Source organism: Scyliorhinus canicula, chromosome 7 (genome assembly GCF_902713615.1).
Source record: "Scyliorhinus canicula chromosome 7, sScyCan1.1, whole genome shotgun sequence".
Classification (NCBI taxonomy): domain Eukaryota; kingdom Metazoa; phylum Chordata; class Chondrichthyes; order Carcharhiniformes; family Scyliorhinidae; genus Scyliorhinus; species Scyliorhinus canicula.
In genome coordinates this window covers 197,862,771-197,884,917 of record NC_052152.1, presented here as the reverse complement: position 1 = coordinate 197,884,917, position 22,147 = coordinate 197,862,771, and the positions used below count along the sequence as shown (strand labels likewise).

The window sequence follows — 22,147 nt, the reverse complement described above, 5'->3', positions numbered from 1 at the left end:
AAATTGCAAATTTCATTTACAATAACAATCTGTATTAAATATTAAGAGGAGCAATAGTAAACAGTAGTTTAACAGGAAGTAAATCAATTAACAAAAAAACAGATTCAATTATTACAACAGGTTTGGTGTTTAAGCCACCCCTTGGTGACCTGCATACAGTTTATCGTACAATAAATAAATTGGAACCACTCAGTTTCAATACATAAATGTAAAGGATGTGGATGAGAACCACACCAAACGTTTTAAACGTCCAATTGCACATCCAGTAGTCATGACTGATCTACAAGGGCAGCACGGTGGCGCAGTGGGTTAGCCCTGCAGTCTTCACGGCGCTGAGATCCCAGGTTCGATCCCGGCTCTGGGTCACTGTCCGTGTGGAGTTTGCACATTCTCTGCATGTTTGCATGGGTTTCACCCCCACAACCCAAAGATCTGCAGGGTAGGTGGATTGAACACGCTAAATTGCCCCCTTAATTGGAAAAAAAAATTGCGTACTCTAAATTTGAAAAAACTTTGTCCAACATGGATCTAAGTGGTTTTTTTTTAAAAAAACTGATCTACAACATGTCTCTTTGCCTCATTTCCCTTAATAATTATCAGTCCCAAAGTTAAAATTAACAATCCATTTAGTATTGATTGCCATTAGTTGAAATGAGAGCCAAACTTCTACCACCCTTGGTGTGTACAAGTGTTTCCTAATTTCATTCCCAAAAGTTCTGGCTTTAATTCCTCTACTCCGCCTCCTAGTCTTCAACTCACCATCCAGCACAAAGTTTCTTCATTCTACCCTGTTCCCCTTGGCATGTTCAAAATTTCAATCAAAATCAGCCCTTAATCTTCTAAATTCCAGTGAAATGAATGGGACTGAAAGTTGGTAAATCCCCTGTACCTGATGACCTACATCCCAGAGTGTGTAGAAAGCCATGGAGATGGTGTTGGTCACCTTCCAAAATCATAACAGTTCCTGAAGATTGGAAAGTCGCAAATGTAACACCACCTTTTGAGAAAGGAGGGAGGGAAAACAGGGAACTACAGACCTGTAATAACTGAACATTTAGAAAATAACGATAAAATTGGTCAGACTCAACATGGATTTATGAAAGGGAAATTATGCTTGACAAATTGTTGGAAAGATTTCTGAGGGTGTAGCAAGCAGAATAGATAAGGTGGAACTAGTGGATCTGGTTTATTTGGATCTTCAGAAGACTTTGGACAAGATGCCACATAAACGGTTAATAAACTAAATTAGAGTACATGGGACTCATAGGGGCTTTAGCACACTGGGCTAAATCGCTGGCTTTTAAAGCAGACCAAGGCAGGCCAGCAGCATGGTTCAATTCTTGTACCAGCCTCCCCGAACAGGTGCCGGAATGTGGTGACTAGGGGCTTCTCACGGTAACTTCATTGAAGCCTACTCGTGACTATAAGCGATTTTCATTTTGAGGTAATATACTAGCAATGGATTGAGAACTGGTTGATGGAAAGAAAACAGAGAGTAGGAATAAATGGGTCATTCTCAGATTGTCAGGCTGTGGCGGGTGGGATACCACAAGGATCAGTGCTGAAGCCCGATCTATTCACAATTTAGATCAATGATTTGGATGTGGGGAACAAATGTAATATTCCCAAGTTTGCTGATAACACAAAACGAGATGGGAATGTGAGTTGTGCAGAGGACGCAAAGAGGCTTCAAAGGAATTTAGACAGGCAGATGGAACATAATGTGGAAAATATGAAATTATCCACTTTGGTAGGAAACAAATGCAGTCTATTTCTTAAATGGTGAGAAATTGGTAAGTATTAATGTCCAACAGGATCCGAGCATCCTTGATCATGAGTTAATGAAAACAGGAGTAAATAGGTTTTACTGCAATCGAGCCTTGATGAGATCGCACTTAGGAGTATTGAATACAGTTTTCATTGCTTACCTAAGGAATGCTACACTTGCCAAAGAGGAAGTCCGACAAAGATTCACCAGACTGATTTCTGGGATGGCGGGATTGTCCAATGTGAGATTGAGAAGACTGGGCCTGTATTCTCTAGAGTTTAGACAAATGAGAGATTATTTGAACATACAAAATTCTTACAGGACTTGACAGGGTAGATGCAGGATGTTTCCCCTGGCTGGGGAGTCTATGAATAGGGGAAGCAGTCTCAGAATAAGTGGTGGGCCACCCAAGACTGAGAGCCAAGCAAGAAGATATTAGGACAGATGAACAAAAGCTTGCTCAGAAGTAGATTGTTAAAGACTCTCTTCAAGGACAAAGTGAAGTAGGGGTGGAGAGATATAGCGAGCATCTTTCAGAGCTTGGGACCTGGGCAACTGAAATCACAACCACCAATGGTGCAGTGATTAAAACTGGGGAAACTCAGGACCAGAATTAGGGGAGTGCATATATCTCAGGAAGCTCGGAGGCTGGAGCAGATTGCAGAGATAGGGAGGGACGAGGCCATGGAGGGACTTTGAAACAAGGATGAGAATTTTACAGTCATGATATTGCTGGAACAGGAGGGAATGGAGATCAGCAAGCACAGGAGTGGTAGGGGAGCGGGACAGTGCGAGTTAGGACACAGGACACAGTATTTTGGATGACCCCAAGTTTACAAAGGATCATTAAAACTTCATCCACAGGTCCAAAAAGTAATCAAAAAGGCTAATGGGGCACTGGCTATAGAGAAATATTTCTATCTCGAGGACAAGAATCTAAGTATAAGCAGATACAAGTTATGCTAACTTTTGTACAAAAGCCCTGATTAAATCACAAAGACTCCTCTCATCAGTTAACATGTTTCTCTTGCTACAGGTTTCTCTCCAATAGATGTTAAAAGGCTCAGCTAGATTAAGCAAACCAACTCCAGAATTCTAGCAACAAGTATCTGGGTCCAATGAAGTTGTTCCGCACTCTTCCTCCAGCCCATCAACTAGTCAGCCGCCGATAAGCCTAACTATCCCAAGATGGATTTGGAGTTAAGCCAAGATAAAAATGAGTCCATCTGATCAGTCAGCGCTGACTGATTTGTAAAACAGTGTTAGTGGGAGTCAAGATGTCGGACATCAACCTAAACTGCCGCTCCTGCTCAACCACAGCGACAGGGCCCTGCCAGGCTTATTGGATTCCCAAATAAGCAGATTAGTAACCATTTTAAATCGTGGACAAGGGAAGTTTCACCATGCTCAGTTCACTTTTTGAGGGATAAATGCTATTTATGAAAACGCACAGAATTACTACGTCCAATGTCACAGATGTATCACTTCCGACTGCCAGGGACTCCTGCGAGCACATGGTCAAACCGCATCCAGTGTTAAGTCACTTACAGTAAATGGCATCTTCAGGACAGAAGAGAAAATTAACGGAAATATTCTGTTGAAAAGTTATTTTTCCCAACAAAAAAAAAGCCTGCTCATTTACTCGTGCTCTTTTTATTATAAATGAGAAAGTCTGATATATCGTGCCAGGCATTGCTGTCTTCATAGAGGTAGGTCATGGAAGATTGGAGCGATGGTTGCAGCGTGTGTGGATGGTGCTCAAACAGCCACAGGACAATACCCCACACCAACGTAGCAAACAGTGGGAAAGGGTCTCGCTTTGTCTGAGGAAAGTAACCCTTTTCGACAGCCAGTCGTGAAAGAGCGAAGAGAATTCGCGACAACAGGTACATGTTTATCTGTGGGGAAAACATATGTTAGAGAGACATAAAGAAAGTTATATAACAATGGCTATCAGAAGAAAGATATTTTACAAGCCACCAGTTGATTAAGCCACCATTTTGGCAACCTAGAAAGCAACTTAATTGAGAAGGATGCAAAGATGCTGCTGAAATAACATGTTCCAGCCAGCAACATTTAACTAAGGTTCTAAAATCTCATCCAACAGATCCAAATGCACCCAGTCTAGTCTATAGGGAAGGCACGGTGGCACAGTGATTAGCACTGTGTCTCACAGCAACGTCCCGGGTTCAATTCCCCGCTGGATCACTGTCTGTGCACGTTCTCTCCGTGTCTGCGTGGGTTTCCTCCGGGTGCTCCGGTTTCCTCCCACAGTCCAAAGATGAGCAGGTTAGGTGGAATGGCCAGGCTAAAATGTCCCTTAGTGTCAAAAATGTTAGGTGGCGTTAGGGGGTGGAGGTGTGGGCTGGGTGCTCTTTCCAAGGGCCAGTGCAGATGTGATAGGTCGAATGGCCTCCTTCTGCACTGTAAATTCTATGATCCTATTGCAGAACCTTCTGATTCAGAGGGCAGAGAGTGCTACCAACTGAGCCATGGCCGACACTGAATTATGTTGATTGAGGGATAGATTTTGGCCAGGATATTAACTTTACATATACATACACGTTTTATATTATATGAAGTGCGTCCCTTTTTGGTTAAACATTCTGACATTGCTGGCCAATTGGATGAGATGTCACAACTGGAAGAACGTGGCAGCACAAGACACCACCTTTAGGAAAAGGAAGGTCATACACGAGAACAACGATGCTCATACCCTTGTGCCAAATTCCACAGAAAGTTCCCAGAGGCTCAAGCGCAGGCACTCCCCCCATCACTTCTACAGACACAGGAGAAACAGAAGAGTTCCTTTCCCTTTTACCTGGCTGTTGATGTGGTTGTTGTCTCCAAACACAAACCAGCCCCCCATACAAGCTGCGAAGAACGAGTGGAACTGTGCTTTCTCACCCTGCAGCCATTGCTGTGCTGCCAGAACTCCTTTATACATGAAGACGAATATGGCCAGGTTTCGGGAGTGAGTGTATGTAGCTTGTGCGATGGCTTTCAGTTTGTCTACTAGACTGAACACACAACAACAAAAATTAGCATTATTTCTAACATTTTCTCCCCAAACCCTCAGTTTAACTAATTTCCTGCAGCCTAATCTAATCCCATCCTAGGATATAGGTAAGAAAGTGACAATCCTATGTCTTTATTAAAAAAAAATGCTTTTTTTAATGTTTCCAATTGAGGGGCAATTCAGCATGGCCAATCCACCTACCCTGCACATCTTTGTGGGGGTGGAACCCACGCAAACACGGGGAGAATGTTTAAACTCCACATGGACAGTGACCCAGTGCCGGGATTGAACCTGGGTCCTCGGCATCATGATGCAGCAGTGCTAACCACTGCACCACCATGCTGCCTCGACAGTCCTATGTCTATGCCAGCCTTCAGTTGGCTATTTCACCAGTAGTCTGGCTCCATCTCTCCTGAATTTCCTACTCCCTGTGGGTTGTAGCATTGGTGTCGCACCTCAAGAATAGAACGGCAAACACTCCCCACCCAGTCCACGGGGACTTGTAGACACAAACATACTGCTTGCAACTGCTGCAGTATATACATGCCTCACAGTCACGCGGCCATTGTATGAATCTTAAGACATCTTATATTTAAAACAGAAAACAAAGAACTGTTCAATCGCAAGATTTCAACAAATTTGTTTTTGTTGTTACTGGCAGCTTATTTCTGTAAGCGCGGGGGACCTTGATATTCTTTCGCACCGTAACTTAAAGGATCAGATTTGTGCTCAGCCCACATGGGAACACTCAGGGTGTTGCACAGCCACAAAACAGAGGGAACAACAGTCACTAGTGTGCAGGGCGAAGCCAGCGCCTGCACAGGACTAGTATGCAGAGTGGATCTGACTTTATAATCAATATTGAGGCTCAGGCAGAGTTACAAGCATCAGAATGAAATGAAAAGAAAAACTTGCATTTATATGATGTCTTTCTTTTTGTTTTTAAATTTAGAGTACCCAATTACTTTTTTTCAATTAAGGGGCAATTTAGCGTGGCCAATCCACCTACCCTGCACATCTTCGCGTTGTGGGAGTAAAACCCACGCAGACACGGGGAGAACGTGCAAACTCCACACGGACAGTGACCCAAAGTCGGGATTCGAACCCAGGTCCGCAGCGATATGATGTCTATCCTGACTACATAATATCCCAAAGCACCTTACAGCCAATGAAGTACCTGTTGAAGTGTAGCAACTATCGTTGCATGGGAAACATAGAGCCAAGTTGCACAAAACAAACTTCCGCAAACAGCAAGGTGATGGTGATTGAAGCATAATGGTTGGTCAGAAATCAACGTTAAATTCCCTACACTTCTTCAAAATAACACCATGGGGCCTCAATATGTCATTTGACAGACTGACAGAGTAATAATTCTTCTGTACTGAACTGGGACTATTTGCCTTGAATTTTGTGCTCAAGTCCTGGTGTTAGACTTCAACGTGGCACAATGGTTAGCACTGCTGCCTCACAGCGCAAGGAACCCGGGTTCAATTATGGCTTTGGGTTACTGTGAACTTTGGGAGTTTGCACTTTCTCCCCGTTTCTGCGTGGGATTCCTCCGGGTGCTCCGGTTTCCTCCCACAGTCCAAAGATGTTCAGGTTAGGTGGATTGGCCATGCTAAACTATCCCATCATGTCCAAAAAGGTTAGGTGGGGTTACTGAGTTATGGGAACAGGGTGGAGGCGTGGGCTTAAGTGTGGTGCTCTTTCCAACGGCCGGTGCAGACTTGATGGGTTGAATGGTCTCCTTCTAAATTCTATGATCCTAACGCGGAACCTTCTGACTCAGAGGGGAGTGTTCTACCAACTGAGCCATGGCCGACACTGAAACCATTTTATTTGAGAGAAATCAAATCTGAATCACTGGGTAATTTTAGTTTTCCAATTGAAACAGGCAGATCACCAATGACATTATATACAGACAACAGGCAAGTAGCCCTTACCTTCCACTTTTAAACAGCAACGTCATCACTAGAGCATGTGGGGCTCGGATTTTGGCTCCATACCTTTAAAAAAAAACATTGCACACAACTCATAATATGCACCCAAAACTGATAGGATCTGAACACAAATGAAAATGAAAATGAATGAAAATCGCTTATTGTCACGAGTAGGCTTCAAATGAAGGTACTGTGAAAAGCCCCTAGTCGCCACATTCCGGCGCCTGTTCGGGGAGGCTGTTACGGGAATCGAACCGTGCTGCTGGCTTGCCTTGGTCTGCTTTCAAAGCCAGCAATTAGCCCAGTGAGCTAAACAGCCCCATTGTGAAATGTGAAGCCTTTACCATCATCCATTTCTCAAGAATGCATTTATACAAAGTACTCATTGTACAGGCTCATTTCTCATCCACCTTCCTCCAGAATACTATCTATTACAGATGCTGGAGGCTTCTAATTTCTTCACATAAAATTGTTGACTATACCTAGAATTCTAGGTCCATCTCTTCCCCTGCCAAACCATCCAATAGACCCTCTGATTGAAGCCAGCCCTCATCTCGGGCCAACCAGTATAACTGGAATGTCCACCAGGAGCAGCCAATCAACAACAAGAAATAAAATGAGCCAACCCCACTTCCCACCTGCTCAAAACAAATAGAAAAAATAAAACAAAATCCCAAAAATGAAATGACATCTCACAGACATAGCAACTTATATTCTTATGTTTGTGAGAGCTACTTAAAATGTTAATCCCTTAATAACAAAAAAGCTCTTTCACGCTCACCCACACAGAGTGGATGGGCTGACTTAAAAATAAAACGCTCTGGGTCACTGTCCGTGTGGAATTTGCACATTCCCCCTCGTTCTCACATTTCATCCCACCAGTCTCCATATGCAAAGCATAATCCTCCGCCATTTTCGCCAACTCCAGCATGATGCCACCACCAAACCCATCTTCCCTTCACTCCCTTTGTCAGCATTCCACAGAGACCGTTCGCTCCGAGACAATCTAGTCCACTCCTCCACCATACCCAGTACATAGAACATAACAGCGCAGTACAGGCCCTTCGGCCCACGATGTTACGCCGTCCTGTGAAGCCCCTCTAAAGTCCCTCTACACTATTCCCTTATCGTCCATATGCCTATCCAATGACCATTTGAATGCGTTTAGTATAGAACATAAGTACCTCTCTTATCACCCATGGCACCTTCCCGTGCAATCGTAGAAGGTGTAACCCCTGCCCCTTTACCTCTTCCATGCTTAACATCCCAGGTCCAAAACACATTCCAGGTTAAGCAGCGTTTCACTTGCATCTCTTCCAATTTGGTCGACTGCATTCGCTGTTCCCAATGTGGTCTCCTCTATATCGGAGAGACCAAACACAGACTGGGTGATCGCTTTGCTGAGCATCTTCGGTCTGTGCGCATTCAGGATCCTGGCCTTCCTGTTGCTTGCCATTTTAACAAAAGACCCTGTTCCCATGCCCACATGTCTGTTCTTGGCCTTCTGCAATGTTCCAGTGAAGCGCAACGCAAATTGGAAGAACAACATCTCATCTTCCGGTTAGGCACGCTACAGCCTTCCGGCCTGAACATCGAATTCAACAACTTCAGATGATCAGCCCCACCTCGACCCATTTGTTTTCATTTCATTTTAACTGTCTTTTACCATTTCTTTCTTTCTTAATATACGTTTAATTTTCCCCCCCAATCTTCTCCACCATTCATAGAACATTACAGCGCAGTACAGGCCCTTTGGCCCTCGATGTTGCGCCGACCTGTGAAACCACTCTAAAGCCCATCTACACTATTCCCTTATCATCCATATGTTTATCCAATGACCATTTGAATGTCCTTAGTGTTGGCGAGTCCACTATTGTTGCAGGCAGGGCATTCCATGCCCTTACTACTCTCCGAGTAAAGAACCTACCTCTGACATCTGTCCTATATCTATCTCCCCTCAATTTAAAGCTGTGTCCCCTCGTGCTGGACATCACCATCCGAGGAAAATGGCTCTCACTGTCCACCCTATCTAATCCTCTGATCATCTTGTATGCCACAATTAAGTCACCTCTTAACCTTCTTCTCTCTAACGAAAACAGCCTCAAGTCCCTCAGCCTTCCCTCGTAAGATCTTCCCTCCATATCAGGCAACATCCTGGTAAATCTCCTCTGCACCCTTTCCAATGCTTCCACATCCTTCCTACAATGCGGCGACCAGAATTGCACGCAATACTCCAAATGCGGCCGCACCAGAGTTTTGTGCAGCTGCAACATGACCTCATGGCTCCGAAACTAAATCCCTCTACCAATACATTTTCCTGCACCTTTCTCCTCTTTGCTTCCCCCCCCCCCCCACCTACAGTTCATCCTCTGATGTTAGTTTCCCTGCTGTTTGACCTTTCACATCTTTTGTCCTCTCTGGGGACTGCCATTAACACACTTTCGTCTTGGTATCTGTGGCCATTAGCACCCGGTTTCCCTGGGTTTCTGTGGCTATGACTCATCTTTCATTCTCACTCCACAGTATAAATATTTCCCACTTTCTCTGTCTGTTCGCTTTGACAAAGACTCATCGGACTCAAAACGTTAACTCTTTTCTCTCCCTACAGATGCTGCCAGACTTGCTGAGATTTTCCAGCATTTTCCCTTTCGTTTCAGATTCCAGCATCCGCAGTAATTTGCTTCTATTAACCTTTAGAACTTGGGTCACTTGTGGACAGCATACCTGGGGCTGCCCAACACTTTTTGGGGGCTACAAATCATCCATTGAAAGAAAGACTTGCATTTGTGTAGCACCTTTAATGACTCCAGGACCTCCCACAGCCTACGAAGTGCTTTTGAAATGTCGCCCTGGTTGTAACGTAGGATACGCAGCAGCAAAATTTTACACAGCAAGCTTCCACAAACAACAATGGAATAATGACCAGATAATCGTTTTTTTGTGAGGAGGGTTTCAGGATAAATATTGGCCAAGATAGCGGAGAGAACGCCCCTGCTCTTTCTCAAAATAATACCATGAAATGAAAATCGCTTATGGTCACAAGTAGGCTTCAAATGAAGTTACCGTGAGAAGCCCCTAGTCGCCACATTCCGGCACCTGTTCGGGGAGGCTGGTACGGGAATTGAACTGTGCTGCTGGCCTGCCTTGATCTGCTTTAAAAGCCAGCGATTTAGCCCTGAGCTAAACCAGCCCCTAGGATCGTTTATGCTCAACTGAGAGGCTGGAATGGGTCGGTGTTTAATATCTCAACTGAAAGTTGGCAGCTCAAACACTGCAGCACACCCACGATACAGTACCCATATTGACTCGCTGTATGAACCTGACGAGGTGTCCTCCCGGCGGTACAGCTGTGATATTCTCCTTAACCAGTAGTGCAACTCCCCCACCCCTTTTACATTCCCCTCTATTCCGCCCGAAACATCAGTATCCTGGAACTTTAAGCTGCCAATGCTGTCCTTCCCTTAACCAAGTCTCTGTAATGGCAACATCATAGTTCCAAGTACTAATCCAAGCTCTAAATTAATCTGCCTTATCTGTTACACTTCTCGCATTGAAACAAATGCACTTGAGTCCATCAGACCCTCTTTGATCAGCAGCCGCACCTTGCCTGCTCTTCCTCGGAGTCTTACTGGCCTTGCTCTCTAGTTCCCCTTCAGTTAATTAACCTTTGCTTTGGTTCCCACGCCCCCTGCCATACTAGTTTAAATCCTCTTGTGTGACACAAGCAAACCTCCTGGCCAGAATATTTATGCCCCTCCAGTTTAGATGCTACTCGCCCTTGTACAGGTCCCACCTGCCCCGGAAGAGATCCCAATGGTCCAGATATCTGAAACCCTCTCTCCTACACCAGCTGTTTAGCCACGTGTTGGGCTGTACTATCTTCCTATTTCTAGCCTCACTGGCATGTGGCACAGGGAGTAATCCTGAGATTACAACCCTAGAAGTCCTGCTTTTTAACTTTCCCCCCTCTCCCCCCACACCCTCCAACTAGACCCCTCTCCCCCCACACCCTCCGACTCGCCCCCTCTCCCCCCCAACACCCTCCGACTCGCCCCCTCTCCCCCCCAACACCCTCCGGCTCGCCCCCTCTCCCCCCCAAACACCCTCCGGCTCGCCCCCTCTCCCCCCCAACACCCTCCAGCTCGCCCCCTCCCCCCACACCCTCCGGCTCGCCCCCTCTCCCCCCACACCCTCCGGCTCGCCCCCTCTCCCCCCACATCCTCCGGTTCGCCCCCTCTCCCTGAACTCCTGATGCAGGACCTCATCACTCTTCCTACGTATGTCATTTGTGCCAATATGCACCACGACTTCTGGCTGTTCACCCTCTCCCTTCAGAATGCTTTCTGCCTGTTCAGAGACATCCTGGACCCTGGCACCAGGGAAACAACATACTAACCTGGAGTCTCTTTAACGTCCACAGAAACGGCAATCTGTACCACTCCTCGTGGGATCTTGCTGTGCACAAACATTAACTCCTCCACTGAAAGAACAGATTACCTGGACACTGCATGCATCCTGGGATCTTGCGGTGCACAAATGTTAATTCGCTCACTCAACCCCGCTGAAACAGATTACCTGGACGTTACCACGTGGGATATTGCTGTGCACAGATTGACTGCCCCCCTCCTCCTGCACGATAGCGGTGCATACGTTGCAAGAACGCTCTGGCAAGCCCAGAGAATCGCTATATCAATGCAAGTCCTTCCTTCCTGAACATATTACAGTGGATTGGTGGGGGTCCAGAGGACATCCATGGACCTGCTCCCTCCCCGGGGAGGGGTGCTGCAGGTCTGTCTCCCTCCCTCCCCCCTCCCCCTCCTCCTCCTCCCTCTCTCCTCCTCCTCCCTCCTCCTCCCTCTCCCTCCCTCTCCCACTCTCCCTCCTCCCCTCTCCCTCCTCCCCACCCCTCTACCTCCTCCCTCTCCCCCCTCACCCCCCTCTCCCTCACCCCCACCCCCACCCCCCTCTCCCTCACCCCCCTCCCCACTCTCCCTCCTCCCCTCTACCTCCCCCCTCTCCCTCTCCCTCCTCACCCCCACCCCCCTCACCCCCCCCCCCACTCCCTCCCCCACCTTCCCCCCCACCCCCCCACCATCCCCCCCACCCCCTCCCCCCACTCCCTCCCCACCCCCCTCCCACTTTCTCCCCCACCCCCCTCCCACTTTCTCCCCCACCCCCCTCCCACTTTCTCCCCCACCCCCCTCCCACTTTCTCCCCCACCCCCCTCCCACTTTCTCTCCCACCCCCCCTCCCACTTTCTACCCCACCCCCCTCCCACTTTCTCCCCCACCCCCCCTCCCACTTTCTCCCCCACCCCCCCTCCCACTTTCTCCCCCACCCCCCCTCCCACTTTCTCCCCCACCCCCCCTCCCACTTTCTCCCCCACCCCCTCCCACTTTCTCCCCCTCCCCCTCCACTTCTCCCCCCCCTCCCACTTTCTCCCCCACCCCCCTCCCACTTTCTCCCCCACCCCCCTCCCACTTTCTCCCCCACCCCCCTCCCACTTTCTCCCCCACCCCCCTCCCACTTTCTCCCCCACCCCCCTCCCACTTTCTCCCCCACCCCCCCTCCCACTTTCTCCCCCACCCCCCCTCCCACTTTCTCCCCCACCCCCCCTCCCACTTCCCCACCCCCCCTCCCACTTCCCCACCCCCCCTCCCACTTCCCCACCCCCCCTCCCACTTCCCCACCCCCCCTCCCACTTCCCCAACCCCCCTCCCACTTTCTCCCCCACCCCCCCCTCCCACTTTCTCCCCCACCCCCCCTCCCACTTTCTCCCCCACCCCCCCTCCCACTTTCTCCCCCACCCCCCCTCCCACTTTCTCCCCCACCCCCCCTCCCACTTTCTCCCCCACCCCCCCTCCCACTTTCCTCCCCCCCCCCCCCTCCCACTTTCTCCCCCACCCCCCCTCCCACTTTCTCCCCCACCCCCCCTCCCACTTTCTCCCCCACCCCCCCCTCCCACTTTCTCCCCCACCCCCCCTCCCACTTTCTCCCCCACCCCCCTCCCACTTTCTCCCCCACTCCCTCTCTCTTCCCCCAACACCTCACCCCTGCCTCTGTCCACTTACACGGCCCCGTTGCGGAATCCCTTGACGGTCGCCAAGGCGGCATGGAGCCGGCGCTCCCGCAGCAACCGGTTGGCCGCCCGGAGGGCCGACAGCAGCAGCTCCTCGCGACCCATCCTGGGCGGAGCACCAGCAGCGGCGGACCGGAAGTCGGTCCCGCACTCACCGGCCCTCCTCCTCCCCACCCGGACCGGAAGCGAGCGGCCCGCAATAAAGGTTCCGCCTCCCTGGTTGGGGCTGTGCAGGGAGCCCGGCCAGCCAGCCTCACAGGACTACCTAGCAGGGCATCCCTGGGACGGGCAACTACCCGGGGGAGGGGGGATGATTGGTGTGGGAAGGCTGGGTGCCAGAAGGAAGGACATGAGAGAGAAATAATTAGGGAACCCTGTCAGGCCATCTCCATAAGAGTTGGCATCCTGGAGTCATGACTTATGGGCACAGTAAGAAGTCTTATACCAGGTTAAAGTCCAACAGGTTTGTTTCAAGCACTAGCTTTCCGAGCGCAACTCTTTCCTCAGCTGAATTCACCTGAGGAAGGAGCAGTGCTCCGAAAGCTGGTGTTTGAAACAAACCTGTTCGACTTTAACCTGGTGTAAGACTTCTTACTGTGCTCACCCCAGCCCAACACTGGCATCTCCACATCATGACTCATGGGGTCATTGATGGGGTGTCCAGATCTCCCCGGCGATCCCAGTTCATCGGGTGCCCTGTTGTCCCCGGCAATGCCCTAATAATAGTTCAAATGCCCCAGTTTTGACCTTTGCCCTTCTTGTCAAATATTAAACTGGGCCTGGGGGCGGTGAAATTTTGTCCTTCGTCGCATTGCGTGGCAGACCTGCATTCCTCCCCCAGCCACATTGACATAGAACATAGAACAGTACAGCACAGAACAGGCTTCGGCCCGCGATGTCGTGCCGAGCATTGTCCGAAACCAAGATCAAGCTATCCCACTCCCTGTCATTCTGTAATCTCATTCTGTCATCTCCAAGAGAGTTGTCACTCCCTCTGGTGCCTCCAGCTCCATTGCTTTTTTTGGATAAATTTAGAGAGGAGCCAAGGGCTATGGGGAGTGGACAGGAAAGTGGAGTGTGGCAACACGGTCGTGCAGTGGTGAGCACTGTTGCCTCATGGCACCGAGGTCCCAGGTTCAATCCCGGCTCTGTCCGTGTGGAATTTGCACATTCTCCCCATGTTTGCGTGGGCTTTGCCCCCACACCCCAAAGATGTGCAGATTAGGTGGATTGGCCATGCTAAATTGCCCCTTAATTGAAAAAAATGAATTGGCTACTCCAAATTTTTTTTTAAGAGGAAAGTGGAGTGGAAGCACAGGATTATATTGAAAGGCGGGACAGGCTCGATGGGCTGTATGGTCTACCCCCCGCTCCTACTTCTTGTGTTCTTGTGCACTGCCCTCAAACAGGTGGTGTGGGCTGAAAATAAAGGAAAGTCAGAGAGGAGTCCCAGCACCACTTCCCCCTCCTGACCTGGATTTTCATTAACACCCCCAATCCCCCCCCCCCCCCCCCCCCCCCCCCCCCACTTCCAGCCTTGGTATAGGTGACCACCAGCTGCCCATTCACCACTTCACATATGCTAGCTGGTAGGAGAAGCAGGGCCCAGCAATCTAACCCAATTTTCCTGCCTCGTGTTGCTGACTTCCATCAAACAGGAATTGCTCCAGAAGAGACATGGTACTAGTATCTCTCAAGGCTAGCTATGGAAAGTCTGCTGAAGCCTAAGGAGCAGGTGTAGCAGTCTCTCCTCAGGCCCCACAAATGTAAGTCGTTTAGGCCACAGCTCAACCCAAGGGCTAAAATTCAATTTTTGTTCAACACCCCTTGAAGCACATTTGACCTTTAAGTGACAATCCTTGGGATTCGAAGGCCAACAATTTATATTAATATAACAAAACATCCCAAGGTGCTTTCCAGACGATTTATCAAACAAAGTTCACCACCAAGCCACAAAAGACATACTTCTCACCTCACTATTGATTCTTTTATCTTAAATCTGTGTCCTCAGATTATCAACCCCACAGTTCCTCTTTGTGTACTCTATTTGAACGTTGAATGCCTCTATTAAATCTTGCCTTACCTTTCGCTGCCCTGGAAACAATACCACTTTCCATCTCTCCACATATCCGACATCCCTTGTACCATTCTAGGAAATCTCGGCATTCTCTCCAAGGTCTGGACATCCTTCCTAATGTGTGATTCCCAGAGTTGGACACAGTAATCCAGTTGAGACCTAAGCAGTGATTTATAAACTTTATCATGACTTAGTTGCTTCTGTACTCTGTGTCTCTATTTATGAAGTCTGTGCATTCTTCTTTAAAAATAGCCTTATCAGCTTGTCCTGCCACCTTTTAAGATTTGTGTACATAAACTATTCCTTCATATGTTCAAAAGCACAATTAAAACAATCTTATTGTGGTGATGTAACCACTGTAGTGATGTGTATTTGCAGTAGGGGGATGTATGCCTGTACCTGTAATACAGGTTCCTCCGGTAAGCCCCTGCCGGCTAGCTCCGCCCACAGGGAGCTTGTGTATAAATATGCGTGTGAGTCACTCAGACCCTAGTCTACAGTTGCAGATGGAGGAATAGCATCGCACAGCAATAAAGCCTCTATTGTACTACTCTCTCGTCTTTGAGTATAATTGTTAGCGCTACACTTATCTTGGATTGGATTTTGTTTATTGTCACGTGTACCAAGATACTGCGGAAAGTATTTTTTTGCGAGCAGCTCAACAGATCATTAAGTATATGAAAAGCAAAGGAAATAAAAGAAAATACATAATGGGTATTTACCAAATTTTAACACGCAGTAGTGTGTGCACAAAATTTGGTTCCAACTCCACCTACAAGTTTGCTGACGATACAACCATAGTGGGCCGGATCTCGAATAACGACGAGTTGGAATACAGGAGGGAGATAGAGAACCTAGTGGAGTGGTGCAGTGACAACAATCTCTCCCTTAATGCCAGCAAAACTAAAGAGCTGGTCATTGACTTCAGGAAGCAACGTACTGTACACACCCCTGTCAGCATCAACGGAGCCGAGATGGAGATGGTTAGCAGTTTCAAATTCCTAGGGGTGCACATCTCAAAAAAAAAATCTGTCCTGGTCCACCCACGTCGACGCTACCACCGAGACAGCACAACAGCGCCTCTACGTCTATACACCAGCTGTTTAGCCACATGTTGGGCTGTACTATCTTCCTATTTCGAGCCTCTATACTTACGCCTATACTAGCGCCTATACTTCCTCAGGAAACTAAGGAACGTGTATAATGAGCTTCGTTATAGGCATCAGATTTGAATCCAACTTGTGTCAAGATCATTAAGTTGATCTATCTCTGAGGGCCTTAAAACAATGCCTCCTCGTTGACTAATAATTTTCAGGTAGATCTTTAAACATTGGCAATCATTCTCCTGTGACCTTCACCTCACTCAGACACAAAACGATACATTGATCAACAACATTAATGTAGATCATTAAATGCAGCTGATATAGCATTGACTGACACACATCTGATTATATCAGGTCCTTTGCGATCATTATTTATACCCCATTTTCTGCTGGCACGATAGAATCTTCTTCACTTGCTATTGAGGAATTTGTCTTCTTGGAGAACTAGTTTATATTTGAATCAGCATATTTGCTTGAGGACTAAGAAAACATTTAACGGGCCGATCTCCCCAAAAGGGAACAAAGTCCCCGAGCGAGGGTGTTTAGCTGCATGTGCCGAGAAACACGTGGCTATTCAACATGACTCGCTTTGAATAAGGGCCCTAAATGGGGAACGGGCGGCTGAGGCTGCACATAGCCCAGTTTTATACAATGGGGAGCTCCACTCGCCGGAATGTAGGGAGGGATTGGAATGCCATTTTTAAATGGCTGTGGCAAACCACTGTTGCACCTATATTAGGTGATGTATGGTAGGACCTGTGCTACAGGTACGACGGTAGTCCCTGCCTGATGGCTCCGCCCAGTAGGCGGAGTATAAATATGTGTGTCCTCCATTCAGCAGCCATTTGGCCAGCTGCTGTGGGAGGCCACACATCTTAGAGCAATAAAACCCCAGTTGTATCCAACTCTCGGCTTCGTGCAATTGATCGTGCATCAATGGCGTCCCGACCTCCGAGTTCCACAAAAGAATTCCGACCTTCAACACCCGAACGCAATATGGGAGGGTTTCCCCAAACCCCTCTCCTCCCGGCATCCCCCAACATCCACATTGGGTAACCCCTGCCTGATTGCACACTCAACAAATGCCAACGTGGCCAACCGCACCCCCTCTCCACCACCCTACCCCAGTGCCCTCAGTGATGCTCAATGTGCCTGACCCTCCCAGATCTATCACTACGTCTTGGTGTTTCCCCAGGCTGCACATCTGAGGTGGAGGCAGCCAGCTGCTTACCTCGTCCCGTGGCCATTGATGCCCCTGGCAGACATCTTCTGGGCACTCTGGGGGCTCTTGTTGTCGACGGCACGTGCACAGCCGTGCCGCCCTGTCCCGTGTGCTGACCCCGAGACGTGGCCTCGGGGGTGGAACTCGGGAGTGCTGGTGGCCACTGACACCGCCCTATTGGATGGGTCTGGGTTGGCACCCCCTTCTCCTGTCCAGTGTCCATAGGACCCTGGGGTTCACCTTGGGACGGAGGATCAGCTGGTTCCGGCCCCAGATGCCGCTGCATCATCTGTCTCTGTCAGCCGTGGTGGTTCCCCATAGTCCACACCATCGTTTTGACATCCTCGGGTGATGCTCCTCAGTGACTGGGACACATCGTCCGGTGACCAGGCCACGCTCTGCAGCGCCTCAGCCATGCCCACCTGCAACTGGGACAAGCTCCACAGAGCCTCAGCCATTACCATCTGAGAGCGGGACATGTCCCGCAGAACCCCCACCAAGGTCGGCCTGGTACTGGGTGACATCCCCCAGCGAGTCAGACATACTGCTGAGACCTTCAGCCATGGCCGTCACTGACTGTGCGACGCCTTGGACACCTTCACTCAGGGTGCCGGCGTCGTGTACCAGGCTCTCCACTGCGGTCACTACCCTAGCAGAGTTGGCCTTGGTGCCACTCATTGCCGACGCCATCTCCTGCGCCCATAGCCTCTGAGACTCCTCCAGGCGGCTATGGATCTGCTGGAGTGATGGTGACATCTCCCTCTGAATGTTCAGGTTGCTCCCTATCAGCCCCATCAGCTCCGGATAACCCACTTGCAGAGGCTCAGCATCAGGCTGGGACCCAGCTGGGTCCAGGGATCCAGCAGACCTCCAGCTGCTGTCTGGCCCAGGAGTTCCTGCCTCCACCTGATGTACATCAGCACCAGTGTGGTGCTCACCAGATTGTGCCCCAGAAGCCTGACCACTCACATTTCCCACTGAGGTGTGTGTATCTGCGCTGGTGGAGGGCGGGGATGGCAGCTGTGCCGTGACTATGATAGTTGCATCCTCGGAGCTTCCCTCCCAGGTGCTCTCCCTGGAGTCAGGAAAGGGGGCCACCTGGGACGGGCCGGCGTCTTCAGCTGCTGGACCAGTGGGAGAATGGACATGTGGTCTGTGGGAGGGATGGGTCAGTCAGTAAGGCAATCACTACTCACATTTGACAGGTCCTCCGGGTGGAGCCTGGTGAGGGTGGTCCCTCACCTCCGCATTGTCCTCGGCCACACCGGTCACCTCCAGGGCCCGCTCCTCGAAGGAGGTGAGGATTCTCAGGTCCGGCGTCCCACCGCCAGTCTGGGCCCTCCCCTGCCCATTTTCCTGAGGAGACACAGAGAGGGCACCGTTCACAGTTGGGGGGGGGGGGGGGGGGGGGGTTGAAGGGGTGGGTGGAGGAAGTGCTGAAGGGGGAAGAGGTGGAGAGAGGGTTGGGGGTTAGCTTGGGGGATGCTCCCTTGGTGAGTGGGACGTTGGTGTCTGCTCACTCTGGCTGCCCGGTGTAGGTCGTTGACCTTCTTCCGACACTGGAGGCCAGTCCCCCTGGTCACACTGCCCGAACTGACTGCTGCCGCCATCTCATCCCGGGACCCTCGGGGGAACAGGACATTCCTCCTGGCCTCCATTGCGTCCAGGAGCCTCCCCAGGTCAGCATCCCCGAATCTTAGGGCTGGGCTCCTCGGCGCCATTGTTGCGAGCTGGCTGGTGTTGGCTGAGCAAGTGCAGCTTAAGTGCTGCTCGACGTTGTTAGCAGGGAGGCTGGCGAGCGTGGGCCCGGCGAATCAGCTGGTTTAATGGTGGTGGGTCGCCTGTCCGATTCCGGTCCCGCTGTTGATAAAATTCCACAACAGCAGGACATAGTCAGGCCGAGAGCTGGCCGGATTTTAATGCCTTGCCTGCCCCTTCCACGCCTCCTCTGGGGGGGGGGGGGGGGGGCTGGGAAGATTCTGCCCAACATTTCATGTCCGCTGTGACCGTGGATCAATAAAGCAACTGGCGAAGAGGTACTGGGGCTGAAAGGTGAACTCTGATTCTCTCTCCACAGAAATTCCCTGAAGATTTCCAGCCTTTTCTGTTTTCACTTCACCCATTTCTGGAAAACGAGCCCCAGTATGCTCAGTAAGATGCTCACTGTTTCATCAACATATGGTAGATCAGAAGCAGATTGTCCCCTTTGGGTAACTTACATTGCTCAGTCTCACCTAACCCGTGGAGGCTGGAGGTATAAGAATCAGTCAAAACAATTTTGCAGTCTTGTAGTTCGCTCACTAGAATCTTGTTGGTCCATCTGCCTTGGGACCTGTGGATCAATTGATAATCGTTCGGAGCCGTATTTTATCTTTGGTTTCAGTTCCCAAGGATCAGAAAGCAAATATTATGCAGAGTTCTGACAGTATAAATAGAAGATATATATATATACATACATGAGAAGACCAAAGTCATAATGTTAGATTTGTAATCAGTAGCAGACATTACCACGAGCTCACAATAAGGAGAACTGTGGGGCCTGTAATAAGAAGTGCTGAGCCTTACTGTAATTACTCCAAGTTTACAATTGGCGAGCGTACAGAGACTAAGCAGGAAATGAAACTTCTGATATTATCTAATAAATATGGAATAGAATCTCAGGCTACAACCAGAGACCTGACTGGAATACAGACAAGGGCCCATGCCGACCAAATAACTATTATTACACCATCAGGCCACAGTTTTTTAAAAATAAATTTAGAGTACCCGATTATTTTATTTTCCAATTAGGGGGCAATTTAGCATGACCAATCCACCTAACCACATCTGTGGGTTGTGGGGGCGAAACCCACGCAGACACGGGGAGAATGTGCAAACTCTACACGGACAGTGACCCGGGACCGGGATCGAAACCGGGTCCTCAGCGCCGCAGTCCCAGTGCTAGCCACTGTGCACATGCCGGCCAGCTGGCCACAGTTTTGCTGTGGCACGGCTCAGTCCTCGTTCAATTTTGTTTCTTTAGACTAATCCAATACACTGTCGAGTCCAGATAAATGCCCAGCTAATTTGCTAGAAAACATGTGGGGCTTGGAACCTGCACTGAGCTTAAGTGTTCCTTTAAATAAAGTCGCGATTTAATGGAAGTGAAATTGAGTCTTGTTTCGAGGCGCGTTTAGCCAGGTGTTTCCCGGTACTTACAATGCTGAGAATGAGCCCGCTATTGAACTGGACTCTGCTTCATTTCTGGGCGAGGAACACCCCACGAAGGCTGCACAGGCTCTTTGCCTGCACTAACGAACTCAGCTCACCAGTGCCGGAAGAGATTGCCGATCTCTGGACCACCCCACCCCGGCCTCCAGAACCCCCTCCCAATGTCCCAACTTACCAATTAGGGGATAATCAGGGTCAACAAGCCCTTCCCTGCGTGTCACCAGGGTGGCGCCCAGGTTACACTGCCAGGGTGCCTGGGTGGCATTGCCAGGGTGCCTGGGTGGCAGTGCCAGGGTGCCTGGGTGGCACTGCCAGGGTGCCTGGGTGGCACTGCCAGGGTGCCTGGGTGGCACTGCCAGGGTGCCTGGGTGGCACTGCCAGGGTGCCTGGGTGGCATTGCCAGGGTGCCTGGGTGGCAGTGCCAGGGTGGTAGTGCCCAGGTGGCACCAGGGTACCACCCTGCCCAGAGCCTGACCACCCTGGGGCCCCCGATCGCCTGGGAGACCTCGCTCAAGAGCCGCTACGCCCACGTTTGTGGAAACAAGTGCTCAACGGCCTTGGATAACTCCGGCACAGATATATTGAAGTGAGACTCATTGCTCGCTTGAATATGAGAAAAACTGTGTACTCTCAGCCCTCCCAACAGAGGTTCCTTTAAAATATTTTTTTTCATCGTGACCATCGATGTCCCGAATATACAATGGTAAGGCAGGGTCGGGTCTGGATCCCGACCTCAATTAGCGTGATCGAGATCGCGACGTCTCGCGAGATCCCGTTACGTCGTGTGAGGAGTAATGAAGCTGGTAAATCTCATGCAAGGCCTTTCGCGAGGGTTACTGGCATCATCTCGCCCCGAGCTGGATGCGACGAGGCCGATAGATCGCACGCAAAAATTGAATTTTGAATATTACTTTTCCATACCATTCCATGTGTAACTTGATCTCAATGCGACCCTGTCAGAAGGTGTTCAGCATCTACAAAAAGTCATATTTTACCATAGAACATTACAGCGCAGTACAGGCCCTTCGGCCCTCAATGTTGCGCCGACCTGTGAAACCACTCTAAAGCCCATCTACATTATTCCCTTATCATCCATATATCTATCCAATGACCATTTGAATGCATTTAGTGTTGGGGAGTCCACTACTGTTGCAGGCAGGGCATTCCACGCCCTTACTACTCTCTGATCTAGTTACATTCCAAAAGCAAATGAACCTCCCAGTTGACTCAGGGGGTGTCTGAGTTGAGCTATAAAGACAGGGCCTGCCTCGTTTTGCCGGGTAAAATAGATTTCTCAACCACCGGCAAATGTTGCGGCACCCTCTCATTCCCATGGCAACCACTGCAGCACAATCTTCTTCTGACTTTCTCTTTACCACCTCTAAAAGAAAAAAAAAACGTGTATATACCATCTTTGTTAGGATCATAGAATGCTTACATTCTGTACGGGCTCTCTGAATGAACATGTCCGAGGCCCAACCAACTTCAGCTGCTTCATCAATCTTTCCTCCATAAGGTCAGAAGTGGAGATGTTCGCTGATTCTTGCACCTTCCGTGACTCCTCAGATACCAAAGCAGTTCATGTCCAAATGCACCAAGGTTTGGACAATATCTGGTTAACAAAATGCGTGAAGGGCAGCACGGTAGCACAAGTGGATAGCAGTGTGGCTTCACAGCGCCAGGGCCCCAGGTTCGATTCACCGCTGGGTCACTGTCTGTGTGGAGCCTG

At 49.7% G+C, this 22,147-nt stretch overlaps 1 protein-coding gene across 1 annotated transcript; it reads right to left on the bottom strand.

Moving 5' to 3' along the window:
- Positions 1–10: 10 nt before the first annotated feature.
- pxmp4 (peroxisomal membrane protein 4) lies at positions 11–12,949 on the bottom strand. The gene is made up of 4 exons (XM_038803665.1): positions 12,799–12,949; positions 6,731–6,793; positions 4,590–4,788; positions 11–3,666 (listed from the first exon to the last, which is right to left on the bottom strand). Exons 1-4 carry the CDS (start codon positions 12,909–12,911, stop codon positions 3,403–3,405), a joined length of 639 nt encoding a protein of 212 aa, XP_038659593.1. The 5' UTR covers positions 12,912–12,949; the 3' UTR covers positions 11–3,402.
- Between the last annotated feature and the right edge of the window lie 9,198 nt (positions 12,950–22,147).